Below are 14,934 nucleotides of genomic sequence, written 5' to 3'. Positions count from 1 at the left end.
ATAAAATAATTCATTCAACAAATGTTACTCGTTAATTTAAATATTTATAAAAAAGACATCATTCTCTAACAAATATATGTTGTAAGAAATACAACAGAATCCAAATAAAAACTTTTTAAAATAAAATGTCTTAATTATTACTTGATGGAGATGCATTGCTTTAGCATATTTGGAAGTCATTGCTAAGCAGGGACGGAGCCAGAAAATATGTTGAGGGGGGGCAAAGAAGTAGGGATGGATTCAATGGCGGATTCAGAATTTTTTTTAGTGAGGGAAAAAAATTAAAATAAAAGAGAAAGTTTAAAAAAAAAAATTGAAATACTTAAGAAGTATAACAATAAATATTGTTGGATATAGTAAAAAATAAAACATATTGAAACTTTATAAAAATATTTATAACAAAATATGAAACATAATTAATTTGATAAAACAATTCGAATATAAAACACATTATAAATTACACATTCCATTATTAATATAAAGAAAGTTATAATGGAAGTTATATATATCATGCCAAAATTTAATTGTGTTAATCAAAAAAGTGAATAAGACTATAACATTGCCAATGCAAAGACTCAAACCTAAGTCATTCCGAAATTCATAAATATTAACTACCACATTATCTATCACAGCTTTTGTTTACATAATCTGTTTTATTATACTTATATGAATAATGTACTATATATACATATTATATACAATATAGGGGGTGGGGTGGGAGGGGGTGGGGTGAGGGGGGCAGCTGACCCCCCTGCCCCCCCCCCCCCCCTCTAGCTCCGTCTATGTTGCTAAGTGAGCAAAAATTTGTTTGATTTCCACAGCTTATTTTTCTAAAGCTGCTTGTGCGATTTTAATATTTTCGTTTCCTATAGTAAATTAAAAAAAAAAAAAACAATATATAAGTATACAATATTATATATAAAAAGAAGATTAAATTTTAAACTCAAAAAATTTAAAAACTCACATCACATGTGTAACCAATAACATGTTATTCTACTCTAGGTACACTGTTTGATGTTTCAACTATTCCATTGAGTTGTTGATTAGAAACGTCATTGTTATAAGGCTCGCTCACCACATGAGAAATATTCTTATCAGTTGAACTTGTTAATGATCTCAGTCTTTTAAGATTGACTATTTTACATATATAAATAAATAAATAATTGAGTTACTAATAAATCAAGATTAATACGTATAAACTGAAATAAGATTATTATAAAAAATAAAAAAATATAAAAAAAAAAAACATAGAAATTTGTCTACCAAAAAATTTTAAATACAAAAAGACTATATCCGACATCAAAACACACAGTACTATATGTTAGACACATAACTTAAAGAGTTAATTTCACTTTTGATTCTATAACTATTGGGTTGTTGTTAGTTTCAGTCCACAAATTTCAAAACTGTTAACTTAGTATAGTAACGATTAAATTTTTTTCAATTTCTGTTTATCCAACCAAATTACCGACAAAAAATGATCAAAAAATTTTAATGGTTAAATAATGAGGACATTTTGATCTTTTGGTTCTTCTCTGTTCTTCTTCTCCATTGGGTTTCTTCTACGCCGGTTCTTCTCTGTTCTTCTTCTCTATTGGGTTTCTTCTACGCCGGAACCGATGATGGGTTTGTTTGCATCCAGAGCACCCAAACCAAGAAAATTGGCAACAATGGCTTCAACCACAGTAGTATTTTGATTTATAACTACAACATAAAATAAGAACATCAAGCAAGAAAAACTATCAAGCTCATGTGGCAAAAATTTAAGGAATTTCCTACAAAATTATGAGCAATTTGAAGTTTAAAACAAAGGACAAAGGTCAGAGAATCAGAGATAGCCCAAGGATAAGTTCGAAAGGGATTGTAACTAAAGTAGATTATAGACTAGAAGGTTCCATACTTCCATTACAAGAAAGTAGAAGTCACTGGCAAGAGGCAACCGAGAGTGTTTTTTTACAGAATTTTAGAGTGTTTTTTTTTCTTAAAATTAAAGCAAAACTTGTAAAGATTTAACCCTACAAATCCGTCTCATCTTATGCTGGGGCTAGGTGGCAGAGGCGACCGAGACGGTAGGGTTTAGAGTGGTTTTACGAACGATCTCTCAGGTGAAAGATGGTGTTAGATATGAGTTGTTGATCAAATTTAGATCAACAGTTCAAATAAATAGATTTTTTTTTTTTAAGACATTGTTATAAACCACCTATAGATTTTTTTTTTTTTAAGACATTGTTATAAACCACATTTTTGTTCTCACTAGACATCAATGGCCCACGGGTTGTTGTGTATGTTTACGTGATGGTGAGGTAAATGTTGACAAACTCAATTTTAAGAAGACAGCACCACGAGAGCTGGCCACTCATAAGCAATAAAACCTACATTTCTATTTCCATTAACTAATTGTTGAAACATGATTGCAAAAGGATAGTGGTTGTGTTTTGGGACTGCAAAAAAAAAAAAAAAAAAAAAAAAAAAAAAAAAAAAAAAAAAACACCTTAAAAAGGAAAATAACGCACCTTGAAAGCAATGCACTTTAAGAAAGAAAACCACCCACCTTAAGAAGAAAAACAACTCACTTTAAGAAAAACAACGCAAAAAAACTCTTTAGACCAATGCACCTTAAATTTTAACAACTAACGCACTTGCACACAACATAGAAACCACGCAACTTAAAAGAAGAAAAACCACACACCTTAAATTTTACCTAAACGCAAAAAGACCAAATTGCCACCGCGTTTTTTTATCCTTGTTAATCATGGACGTTAATCTCACAAGATCAATGATTGTCATCTCACCACCACATTCGCACCCGAGCACACCATCCACATTTGATCCGTATTATATATATATGTGCTGTTATGTACTAATGTACATTGGCATATTTGTTCTATATGATTATAAATCATAATGTGGTAGGGTCATAATATTGCTTCTATATGTTTATAAAACAAAGCTTACTGTTGTATATAAACATAGTGTGTAGTGAAGAGTGTGAATGATTGTTAATTGTAGTATTGAAATGGTATCATTTTAGAGCATACTTTGCAAGGTGGACAATTGTTTGAGGTTGGTTGTTTAGTGGCTTTAATTTGTGCAGGTAGACTCTACGTACATACTCATAAAAAGCAAGCCATGGGTGCTTAGCAATGAAAAAAAAAAAAAAAAAAAAAAAGCAGTATTGTTAACAAAGTAAATTTTGTTATTCAAGTAGTTGAAGATGAGATGAGATGATAAAACAGGGACATGGTGGCACGATCTCATCGATCTATAAGCCCTTGCAGCCAGGAAGATCGATCCACTGGAGCTGGATTTCGACCTCGCCACGTTCAACGTTTCTCAACCTCAGACACATATCTTGTATCACCTTGTGGTCTTTCCATGTCACACAGGACTCATCAGCTAAACAGTTTGATCTGCCTGGTTGCACTCTTGAAATCACTGTGTCACTTGGGAGGCCCTCTAGATCCATCTTCAAGGCGTCTATAAATGGTTTAATGTTGAATTCTGCATCTCCCATTTTGTCATCCTTGGTGAATGTGTCATGATCATACACCGTCTGAAACACACAAATTAAACCGCAGTGTAAAAATTGCATGTGTTTTGATGTTCTAATAAGCAATAAGCAATAAGTTTACCAGCTTAATAGAAGCGTCGGGATCTGAAACAGAAAGGGTCAGATCTTCATTCCACTCAGGATTGATATCCTTCCTTATAAAACGAGTCTTCAGCCTCTGCATCAACATTCAAGAGAACCCAGTTTTGAATCAAACAAAGACGAAGAACTCAGAAGACCCATGAATTGAAAAGGCAAAATTCAAGTATTTATTTCTGACCTGTTTGCCCATCTTGACAACAACGTAAGGATCGCTGCTCAGAACATCGCGGACGGCGAGGTTAATGCCTCGCTTGACACGCACTCTGAGAAGACCCAAGAGGCTGTCCATCAGAGATTGGGTTCCGTCGTCGCTTCCTGACAATGGTATACAATCCATGGCGCACGGCTTATGTTTGGTTTTTTTATAAGCTGTCGGGAAAGACAAAACCGACGTGGCCCCAACGTTTCCTTATTATTTTTCCTTTTTCGTATTTCTTCGCCAAATATTACTGCCAAATACCCAAAAAATATAAAGAATACACTTCTATTATAATCATCATGAAGAAAATGGGCACCAAATTGAGGGGAACTATTTTTGGTAAATAACATTTCTATTATAATATTATAGAATTTAGATTTTGTAAATGCATAGATATAGAAATGTATGTAACTTACATATATTGTGAAGCTTTTCTGATGCTACTCTCCTCTGGAATTGAAAAATAGGATAGGATGACAGAAAACCTCAAGGAGAGTAAATAGAGAAAAGCTTTTGATAGTTTTCTGGAGGAAACAAAGCAAGGCCGGAGATTCAATTCAGTGACAAAAATACTAGGTTGTGATATATAGCAGAAAGATTTGGGAGCAGTTGTTAAGGATTGGTGTATAGAATCATTAATTTTATGTTAGATGTCCACCTGGCAAGTTCTTGTACAAGGATGACCAGGTCTCTCCTCTTTTCTAGCTCCCATTTCATTCTATCATTTTCTTTTATTATGGCTTTTCTTTTCTTTAAATTCATTTTTTTACAAGTATATGCAAGTTTTCTTTACTATTTTTTTTAGGGGTGGGATGGATCGGAGGGTTAATTAAAAATTAGAGTTAATATCTCCAATGATCTTCTGAGTATTAGCAATTTGTGGTAATATATTATGTATTAGGTATGTTTTTGTAAATTTTTTACAGGTATACTTTGAAAGACTTTAAATGTAGGCCTTAAATAGCTCAAAGCCTATTTAGAACTTGTTTTGAAGCCTTTTTAAAGGCCTATATATTAAATAGGCTTTTAAAAATGTTTCAGGCAGTCGTTATATTATAGACCGCGGTGCATGTGCACCGCGGTCAAAACGACACCGTTTCTTTAAGTAAAGAAACGGCCCGCCGTTAGAGTTAACGGAGTCCGCTTATTTGGTGTATTAAACACCAACTAACACTACAGTATATCCAAACCGACACTACAGTTATATCAAAATGATACTGTAGTTATAGTGAAATGAAACTGCAGTGTATATAAACTGAAACTGAATAACATTTCACATATTTGAGTGTATATTGTACAATGAAGCTGTAATTATATCAAAATGATCATGTAGTTGTGTTTTAATGAAACTATAGTGTATATAAAATAAAATTAAATAACATTTTCACATATTTGTGTCTATAAATATCGAATGAAACTATAGTTATATCGAAATGAAACTGTAGTTGTGTTCAACTGAAACTGCAGTGTATACAAAATGACACTGAATAACAGAGTTACTTTTTGCAAAAGAGTGCGAAACGGCGAAAACAAACACTGTTAATTTTCATTTAAAAAAAAAACGCGCGGTGCATAATCGATTATGCACCGCGGTGCATAATATAATTTGCCGGTTTCAGGATAGGTCAAGTCAATTGTAGGCTCAGGCGGCAAATTTTATTGTGAACCATGGTTCACATGGCATTGTGGACCATGGTCTAAAACGGTGCCGTTTATTTTAATGAAACTAAACGGCACCCATCTCGTGTAATTAGCTTTGCTTGTATAAAATATTAAGTTTCATTTTATATACATTGTAGTTTTATTTCAGCACAATTACAGTTTCATTTGACATTATACATACAACAGTCTTATTACAGTGAAACATGTTATTAAATTTCATTTTATACACACTGTAGTCTTATTACAACACCACTAAGTTATAATTATAATTCAACTATGGTTTCATTGGACAATATACACTCAAATATGTAAAACTGTTATTCAGTTTCATTTTATATACGTTGTAATTTCATTACAACACAACTACAATATCATTTCGATATAACTACAGTTTCATTTGACAATATACATTCAATATGTGAGACATATTATTCAGTTTCTTTTTATACATACTGTAGTTTCATTTTAGCAAAACTAAAGTATCATTTCTATTCAACTAAAATTCTATTTGATAATATACACTCAATATGTGAGACATGTTATTCAGTTTAATTTTATACATACTGCAGTTTCATTTGAACACAACTAAAGTATCATTCCAATTCAATTACAGTTTCATTTGATAATATATGCGAGACAAATTATCCAGTTTCATTTGAAATACATTGTAGTTTCATTTTGTTATGAATATACAAAAAATACAAGATTTGTTAAAATGTAATGACTGCCGTTTCTTTACTTAAATAAACGGCGCCGCTTTCAAACTATGGTCCACAAAGCTCTATGGATCATGGTCCACATTATAACAACTGAGGCTCATGCTTGAGCCTAACACAAAGCCTACATATAGGCTTAGGCCCAAGTCTAGGTTTTAAATTTCTATAACAAGGTCCAGGCCTAATTTTTTAAAAATCACCTAGCTCGGCTTATTTCAACTCCTAACTCTTTTAATTGGGAGATCATGGGTTTGAGCCCTAATGGAGGAGATATTTACCCTTTGCGCTTTAATAGGTTGTGAAAGTAGATATTAACAGATAGTACATTCTAATTGAGTACTAATAAATTTAGACGCCCCTACTAATACTCATAGACAGAACATAGGGGTTTGGGGTGAAATAGACATACTTTTGAAGAATCAAAGTGAAATTTACTGATGAGTAAATACCCAAAATGGTCTCTCGACTATAGCTAAATTCACAAATTGGTCATCGACTTTGAATTTTAACCAATTAAGTCCTTAACTTTGCAATTTTAACACGATTTAGTCCTCCGTCTATTTGACCGTTTGTTGATCGTGATCTCTGAGGATATATATGTAATTTCATCGCCGCCCGTCCTCATCCGCTGCCATGACATAGTCTACCACCCAGCCACAAGCCACTGCCCAGCCGCCCTCATCCACTGCCATGACACACTCCACCGCCTAGCCTTCACCTACTGCCACGACACAATCCACCGCCCAAACACCTTCGCATAATTCATCATTACTGGCACCACAACCTAATTTGCAATCTTCATCAGGACCAACGCCACAAACAACCTTTTCAGAGTTTACTAGGCGGCGTCGCGATTCTCGTGTCCAAAAAGAAGCGCGTTTCGGGTCGAGCCAAGTACCAGCTCATGCATGTGGTCCGCACGCACAAGGGCGCCGACGATAAAGCCTACCATTGCGTTTACGAGCAGGAAGATCCGCAAGGGAAAGTCGGAATCAACCTCTCAAAAGACCTAATGGTGATCATCGGCGAAGCCCTCAAATCCAACATAACCACAATCGACCCGCTCGTTCTCCCGCCGTCGGAGCAGCTCCTCTTCCTCTTCACTCTAATCGACCGGAAAATCTTCAATTCCAAATGGAAATCCTACATTCCCGACTTCAAATAGGCCTCCGCCCGCGCCGTCATCGACGATCTCCAGAAGAACCTGCAACTCTCGTCGGAACATGTGGAGGCCTCCAGGATGACGCTGTACCGGTTCGAAAACACGTCATCTTCTTCGCTCTGGTACGAACTCAAATACATTGAATCTAAAGGAAGGATGAAGAAATGTGACATGATTTGGCAGATTGCTTTCGGCAGTGGATTCAAATGTAACAGTGCGGTCTAGAAATACAACCGAAACCTTAAAAAACCGACAATGGACCATGAAATTACATATATATCCTCAAAAATTACAGTCAAACAAATGATCAAATAGACGAAGGATCAAATCGTGTTAAAATTACAAAATTAAAGATTTAATTGATTAAAATTGAAAGTCGATGATCAATTTATAAATTTAACTATAGTCGAGGGACTATTGGGTATTTCCTCTTTACTGATTCAAGAAAAGCCCTCCCTCTTGTTCTCTCCCTCCAAAAAAAAATGCAAAGATGGAGGAGCCCTGGGAAGCACTCGACGTAGACGATTCCGACCTCCCTTCTCTCCTTCAGCCCTGTAAACGTCTCCGCCACCACCGCCGGAACCCCAACTCCGCCTCCGCCACTTCTTCTCAGCCCTCCTTTACACCTTGCTCAAGTTCTACTCAAATATCGGAACAGGAAAAGGAAGGCCAAAATCTCCAAGTTCTCCAGCCTTTCCAGCAATACGACTCCGCTCCTTCGCAGCCGCACCGCATCCCTGGTCCAGCCGGCGTCGTACAATCGGCGATGCTCCAGAAAAGTTTCGACCGTAAAAACCACGAAGTCTGGTCATCTCCGATTCCCACTCAGGATTATGTGAGGAAGGCAGTCGAAGATTCTTCCGAATTCGATTATGATTTCCACTCCAGTGCCTGGCTCTGCGCTCTTCAGTTTATCCGTACGAACTTCTAAACACTTAGATGATATATAGAGAATGAATGATTGAATATTATTAAAATACGTCATTCAAAATAAAAAGGAAATTGGTATTTCTGTTGCATATGTTTGATGTAGGTAAAGTGCCTGGAATCACAACTTTGAGATCTATAGTGAAATGTCAGCCCAAGGTAGAGAAGGTATTCCCATTTCTTCCACTTCTCACATGAGTATCATTTGGAGCTGAAAATGAAGACAAGTATGCTAATTGTGATCGATTTTACTCAAATGGATGAGGGATTTTTTAATTGGGTGTGCTTGTAAATTTGTTATCTGATTTTAGAACTTGTATTGTGATTGAAATGAAAAACCATAAGCATGTGGGCATACCCTTTATCTTTTGTACCCTTCGTCATGACTTTTGTGTTTTTACTGGGTGACTAGGTTGTGGCTGTCATAAAGTCTTCCAAACCAAATGGACTAGGTGGTCTTATGGTAACTCTGAAGGTAAGAGAAAGGGAATTCTTGATTGAAAGATTGTTAATAAGTGTGTTACTGATTTTTGTAGCTCGAAATCTAGGATCCAACAGGTACCATTGGTGCTAGCATTCATCCAAAAGTGCTAAGTGAGAGCATGTTTGGGAAGAGCATAATTGTTGGCACGGTTTTAGTACTAAAGGAGGTCTGTTCCTTAATTACTTATTGATCACTGATCGTATTGCTCTGTTTTTTTTGGTTGTTGGTTGTTGTTGTTAGGGTACTTGGTCTTGACTAGAGTCTTATTTCAGGTTGCTATATTTGCCCCATCGCGGTCAGCAGTTTATCTTAATATAACCCTCAGAAATCTGGAAAAGGTAAGGTGCTCATTCTTCATCTTTCTGCTTTTAAGATAAGAAGATACATAACATAATCGGGCATTCAACTCACAATGATCTGATCTCAAGCTATATCACCATGATGCTATACTATAATGTATTAATGCCAAATGTACCTCCCAGCATGCGCAACTATAGCGTCTCTTGTTGTGTTTATCATTTCCACATTCTGCTCTCAGGTTATCAGAACAACCGTAAATAAGGCATTCAATTGATTTACTGTAAGGCTATTTCAATTGAATGCTTCTTTGTGTTTTTCCTTCTTAAAAGAACTACTGCCAAGTTGGAAGATTGTATATCTTGCATGATCTAATATATTCCATTTTGAGAGTCCATGTACAATATTTTAAGTTTGTATAAGATAGGTCTCCTGTAAACCTTGCACTAGTATCGGAAGCAATAGGATCTGAAATAGTTTTCTTTGCAGGTATTCTGCAAGGATAGTGATTGTCTACCAGCAAATGCAGTGAACTGTTCTTATCCTGGAAGAGCCGCAGCAGCAAAGCAGATTTTCATTGCAGAAAAAGAAATGGCAGGAGAAATACTGGATGTTGTCTCACAAGGCATGAGTGCAGGAGGTGTTGTTCATAGTGAGAGTGAAACGGAGAAGGAAAACTTACTTCCAGGTAGCTATATGCGAAATTTGAGACAAGATGATGTAGAGAAAGAACCTTTAAGTTTCAGAGGAGGTACTGCAAAGGGTGTTGAAGAAATAATCAGAAAGGTGACTACTCGTGATAAACAGCCAGAAGGAGCTAAACCAAAGAAAAATTTCCATGCATGTAACACCATAGAAAGTTTTTCCAAGAGCCAGACTAGCCGGGATGAATTTCAGGAGACGAATGAAGTTATGAGCAAAACGCAGCCAATTGTTTCAAAGGCTCCACTCCCAGAGTGGACAGATGAACAGCTAAGTGAACTTTTTGGTGTTGATGGTGTGGATGATTTCGATGCATGTAATACTATCGAAAGTTTGCCCAAGAGCCATACCAGCTGTGAAGAATTTCAAGAAAAGGATGAAGTTGTGAGCAAAACACATTCATCTGTTTCAAAGGCTCCACTTCCAGATTGGACAGATGAACAGCTAAGTGAACTTTTTGGTGGTGATGGTGTGAACGATTTCCATGCATGTAAATCTATAGAAAGTTTGCCCAAGAGCCATAATAGTGATGAATTTCAGGAAAAGGATAAAGCTCTGAGCATAAGGCAACCACTTGTCTCGAAGACAACACTCCCAGAGTGGACAGATGAACAGCTAAGTGAACTTTTTGCTGGTGATGGTATGCATGACTAAGGTTTCTTTTGAATTCTCTTGTCTTTTCATACTAAAAACAGCCATGTCGAAACTAGGAATTTTTTTGAAAAGATATATATACACAATTTTAACTATACCCGTGTCAAATTTATAGTAAGAAATAAGTACTTTATCTTAATCAGTAATACTTTTTATATTATATAATAGCATCGGACTACATTGTACAAAATACAAATTATAAATTTCTTCCATCTTTTCATGCCAAGCAAAAAAAAAAAATAAAAAAAAAATGGATCCAATAACATAGTAATGAAATGTTCAAATTCTCACGAATTAAATTCCCATTATTATACCAAACATATTCCCCAATAAATTGTGTTGTGAAATTTGATCCGACTAAATTTTAGTTTCGCCACATTGCTTAGAGACAAGACAATCTTGATACTATCATGTTACAACAAAATAATTTTATTTTTATTCTTTGACCTTACAACTTTGGTTATAAATATTTAGTTTATGTCCACTATCCCACTTTCCCCTATATTTATGTTGATCATGTACAATTATTCTCGTGTATTTATATATATGATTAGGCCTTAGGGTTTATATTATTGATTATCAAAGTGTTCAAAATACAATATATATATATATATATATATATATATATATATATATATATATACTGGAGTAGGTGTCACATTACAACTAGGATTGTAAGATTCCTAACACTCCCTCGCAAGTTCAGGTTGGACTGACAACTTGAAGCTTGTCTCACAAAGCCACAAACTATGATTCAGGAAGAAGCTTTGTGAAGATATCTGCCAACTGATCTTTGGTTGAAATGAAGTTTACATGTAGCTCTCCCGAAGCCATCTTGTCTCAAACAAAGCGATAGTCAATCTCCACGTGCTTGGTGAGCGCATAAAAGACATGATTGACACACATACACGTAGCACCAAGATTGTCACACCTATAATTTAAGCACCAATTGATGACTCACGCCCAGCTCATGCAGCAGATAAACAATCCATGTGACCTTAGCACAAACATCAGCTAGGGCCTTGTATTCTGCCTCCATAGAAGAGCGCGCCATTGTTCGCTGCTTTTGACAGACCCATGAGATTAATTTTATTTTTTTTTCAAAACAAAAGCTTTATTAAACAACGGGAAAAAAAGAGTCTTACAACTGATGGTCCAAAAGTGACCAGAAAACATACTGAGCCCATTTGGGCCTATAATGCTCAAAAGAAACTAAATAAGGAATGGACCCAAACTCTGACAAGCCAGGCCTAAAGAAGGAAGGAATAAAATAATGGACCCAAACCCAACTAATAGGCCAGATCAAAAGAATAATAAATGGAGAGAAGAAATAAATAAAAGAGGATTAAATTGGAGCCCAAGAATACCGCATAACCACTAGTAGACTTTCAGTCAATAGGGCATCCGACCCAGTCAGAATCAGATAATGCATGAAGAACAACCGAAGAATACTTAAACAAAGACCATAATGCATGGTGCCCTTGACATACTGCAGCACTAGTTTTAACTGGTCCAATGAGCCACAAATGAAGCATGCATGTATTAACACAACTAATTAACAGCAAACGACAAATCAGGACGTGTAACCGTCAGGTACTGTAGAGCTCCGGCTAGGCTCTTATAATGAGTAGGATCCGCCAAAGGTGCAATATCAGTGTCCACGAGACGAGACATAGGGATAGGCGTAGCCAATGACTTGAAGTCAACCATGCCAACGCGCTTTAATATATCCTCCATACAGTGACGCTGAGATAGCAGTAGTCCACCATTTAGCCATACCGTCTCAATACCTAGAAATAACCCTGGAGCACCTAGATCACGTATCTTCAAAGCCGTAGAAAGCTTGGCCAAAAGCATAGAAATCAGTGTCGAGTTATTATGTCATGACCGGTTGGGTAATCCTGGGCAGAATATGATAGGTTGGATCGTTTCCAATTCTGTTGGACATAACATTTTAAGCTCACATGTACTTTCTCCAAATCAGTATACATGTGTTGTTTGTGCGAAAGACAAATTTATTACACGCCCGTTGCGTACTAAAGTTGGGCACTCGTCTGGTTTTCTTCAAAGATTACAAGGACATCTGTGGACCAATTAATTCACCATCTAGACCATTTAGGCATTTCATGATTCTTATTAATGCTTCCACTCGCTAAAATTCATGTTAGTTTATTATTCATTATAAACAAAGCTTTCGCTAAATTTATTGCAAAGATTATTGAATTAAATTTATAGTTTCTCGACTATCCAATTAAATCAATTAGAATGGATAATGTTGTTGAATTCACATAAGCTATATTTTTATGAGTATTATACAGCTTTGGGCATCAAAGTGGACACCCAGAATGGTATAGTTAAATCTTTGATTAAGCATAACCATTGCTACAAAAGTTCAGCTTACCAGTTACTTGTTTTGCTACAAAAGTTCAGCTTACCAGTTAGGGACATGCGGTATTATATGTTGCAGTTTTAATTCACCATCTGCATGTATTTGAGTGTGCAATATATACCCCCATACAACCCGGTATTATATGTTGCAGTTTTAATTCACCGCATGTGCAATATATACCCCCATACAACCTTGCGAGGTAAACACCTCTGCTGGGTGAGACAACTGGCCTAGAGATTTAAGGCTGCTCCATTCCCAAAGCCAAGGATTGAACCATTGACCTTTGGTTAAGGATGGATGAGTCCCTTCCACTCAACCACACCCTACAGGTTGTTAGATGTTTTTGTTGATCATATAGGAGTGACTAGATCCCATATTCTTGCTGAAAATGCTCCATCAAGAGTAGATGTCCCCGAGGGACCCAACTATCAACACTAACACTTTCCATCTCCAGAAACGCGAGAAATCAGTCGGTGCAAAAAAATTTAAATCCACAAAAAAAAAAAAAAAAAAAAAAAAACAAAACAAAAAAACAAAAACAACCGAAGTTGGTAAAACATCTCTACTCCAAAAGCTTTAGACCATCTTGAAAACAGAGAACCCAGTGAACTTGCACGTGCTCCAAATAAAATTAATATTGGGAATGTGAAACATCCAGATCATAATATTGTGAAAAATTACAATGATCTAGTTGATGTAAACATAGAAATTGCCATAAACTTTGTTGATATAGGAAAAACATATAATAGAGATTTAACTGTCGTCGATGACACATTTGCCTACGCAGTTGCCCTTTAATGTATCACGTGATAATCTGGATCCAAAACTAAAATCAATATTAGAGTGTCATAAGAGCTATGACTAGTTAAAGTAGGAAGAGGAAATTCAAGCAGAGCTTAACTCGCTTAATAAAAGAGAAGTATTTGGTCTCACTGTACTTACCCCAAGAGGTGTGATCCCAGTAGGATCTAAGTGGGTATTCATACGGAAGACAAATGAAAACAATGAGGTGGTTAGATATAAAACGAGATTGGTAGCTTAGGGATTTACGTAGAGATCCCGATTTGATTTTGAATATATATATATATATATATATATAAAATCATGTTATTGAGTTATTGATGACACTTCCTTCCATTACTTAATATCACTGGTAGTAAAAATTAATTTAGATATGCAGTTGATGGACATAGTGACTACTTATCTATATAAGTCACTTCAAATGTCATTGTATGGTTTGACGCAATCGAGTAGAATGTGGTATAACCGATTAAGTAAATTCCTCTTGAATAAGGGATATGTGAACAATGATATTGTCCCTATATCTTTATTAAGAAGTCATATAATGGTTTTTGCATTATATTTATTTATGTTGATGACATAAACATTGTCGGGACACATAATAATCTTGTAGAAGCATGTTCATTCTTAAAAATGGAAATTGAGATGAAAGATTTGGATAAAACTAAGTTTTGCCTCGACTTGCAGATCGAGCATCTCCTTGATGAGATTTATGTACACAAGTCAAATTATACAAATAAGTTATTGGATAAATCTCATCATCTTAGTACTCTGATGGTGGTCTGGTCTCTTGAAGTAGAAAAAGACTTATTTAGACCTAAAGGGGATTGATGAGGATGTGCTAGGACTTGAAGTTCCTTATCTAAGTGCTATTGGAGCTCTACTCTATCTGCCTAATTACACTAGACCTTATATTGATTTCTCAATGAATTTGCCAGCTAAGCTTAATGTTTTTTCAACCAGAAGACATTAGAATGAACAATGAAGTAAAGCATATCCTTAGATATCTCAAAGGTACAAAAGACATTCGTCTCTATTTTGAGAGTAACCGGAATGTTACATTTGTGGGTTAATCAGATGTTGGTAATATTTCTTATTCTCATAATGCAAATCCCATAGGTTAGGTTTTTTATTTGTGGAGGCCCGCTAAACAGGCCCTAGTTGCTACCTCGTCTAATCACTTACCATTGCTTTATATGAAGCCTCATGAGAATGTGTATGATTGATACATCATATCCATAGCTCGTGTGGTATAGCGAGCAAATCCGATACCTCGATTGTCTTGTATG

The 14,934-nt window shown here is 35.7% G+C and overlaps 2 protein-coding genes across 2 annotated transcripts; one reads left to right on the top strand and one right to left on the bottom strand.

Annotated features, from left to right (window-relative positions):
• Positions 1 to 3,118: 3,118 nt before the first annotated feature.
• Positions 3,119 to 4,395, bottom strand: LOC109190192 (protein C2-DOMAIN ABA-RELATED 4). The gene is made up of 4 exons (XM_019340643.1): positions 4,268 to 4,395; positions 3,831 to 4,101; positions 3,633 to 3,728; positions 3,119 to 3,553 (listed from the first exon to the last, which is right to left on the bottom strand). Exons 2-4 carry the CDS (start codon positions 3,987 to 3,989, stop codon positions 3,263 to 3,265), a joined length of 546 nt encoding a protein of 181 aa, XP_019196188.1. The 5' UTR covers positions 3,990 to 4,101; positions 4,268 to 4,395; the 3' UTR covers positions 3,119 to 3,262.
• Positions 4,396 to 6,629: 2,234 nt separating this feature from the next.
• Positions 6,630 to 10,586, top strand: LOC109190174. The gene is made up of 7 exons (XM_019340625.1): positions 6,630 to 6,659; positions 7,823 to 8,308; positions 8,425 to 8,486; positions 8,731 to 8,793; positions 8,867 to 8,968; positions 9,075 to 9,140; positions 9,589 to 10,586. The coding sequence occupies exons 2-7, from the start codon at positions 7,882 to 7,884 to the stop codon at positions 10,453 to 10,455; spliced, it is 1,587 nt and encodes a 528-aa protein (XP_019196170.1). The 5' UTR covers positions 6,630 to 6,659; positions 7,823 to 7,881; the 3' UTR covers positions 10,456 to 10,586.
• The last annotated feature ends 4,348 nt before the right edge of the window (positions 10,587 to 14,934 follow it).

This window comes from Ipomoea nil, unplaced genomic scaffold (assembly GCF_001879475.1).
Source record: "Ipomoea nil cultivar Tokyo-kokei standard unplaced genomic scaffold, Asagao_1.1 scaffold1574, whole genome shotgun sequence".
Classification (NCBI taxonomy): domain Eukaryota; kingdom Viridiplantae; phylum Streptophyta; class Magnoliopsida; order Solanales; family Convolvulaceae; genus Ipomoea; species Ipomoea nil.
Note: the sequence above shows the minus strand (reverse complement) of the source record. Positions and strands in the feature narration are given on the sequence as shown.

Excerpts from the sequence above, each read along its gene's own strand:
- LOC109190174 (XM_019340625.1), top strand. The coding sequence starts at position 7,882 with ATGGAGGAGCCCTGGGAAGCACTCGACGTAGACGATTCCGACCTCCCT. Across the intron at positions 8,487-8,730 it reads GTCAGCCCAAGGTAGAGAAG|GTTGTGGCTGTCATAAAGTC; the intron begins GTATTCCCATTT and ends CTGGGTGACTAG. Across the intron at positions 8,969-9,074 it reads CGGTTTTAGTACTAAAGGAG|GTTGCTATATTTGCCCCATC; the intron begins GTCTGTTCCTTA and ends GTCTTATTTCAG.
- LOC109190192 (XM_019340643.1), bottom strand. The coding sequence starts at position 3,989 with ATGGATTGTATACCATTGTCAGGAAGCGACGACGGAACCCAATCTCTG. Across the intron at positions 3,729-3,830 it reads TTGTCAAGATGGGCAAACAG|AGGCTGAAGACTCGTTTTAT; the intron begins GTCAGAAATAAA and ends ATGTTGATGCAG. Across the intron at positions 3,554-3,632 it reads CCGACGCTTCTATTAAGCTG|ACGGTGTATGATCATGACAC; the intron begins GTAAACTTATTG and ends TGTGTGTTTCAG.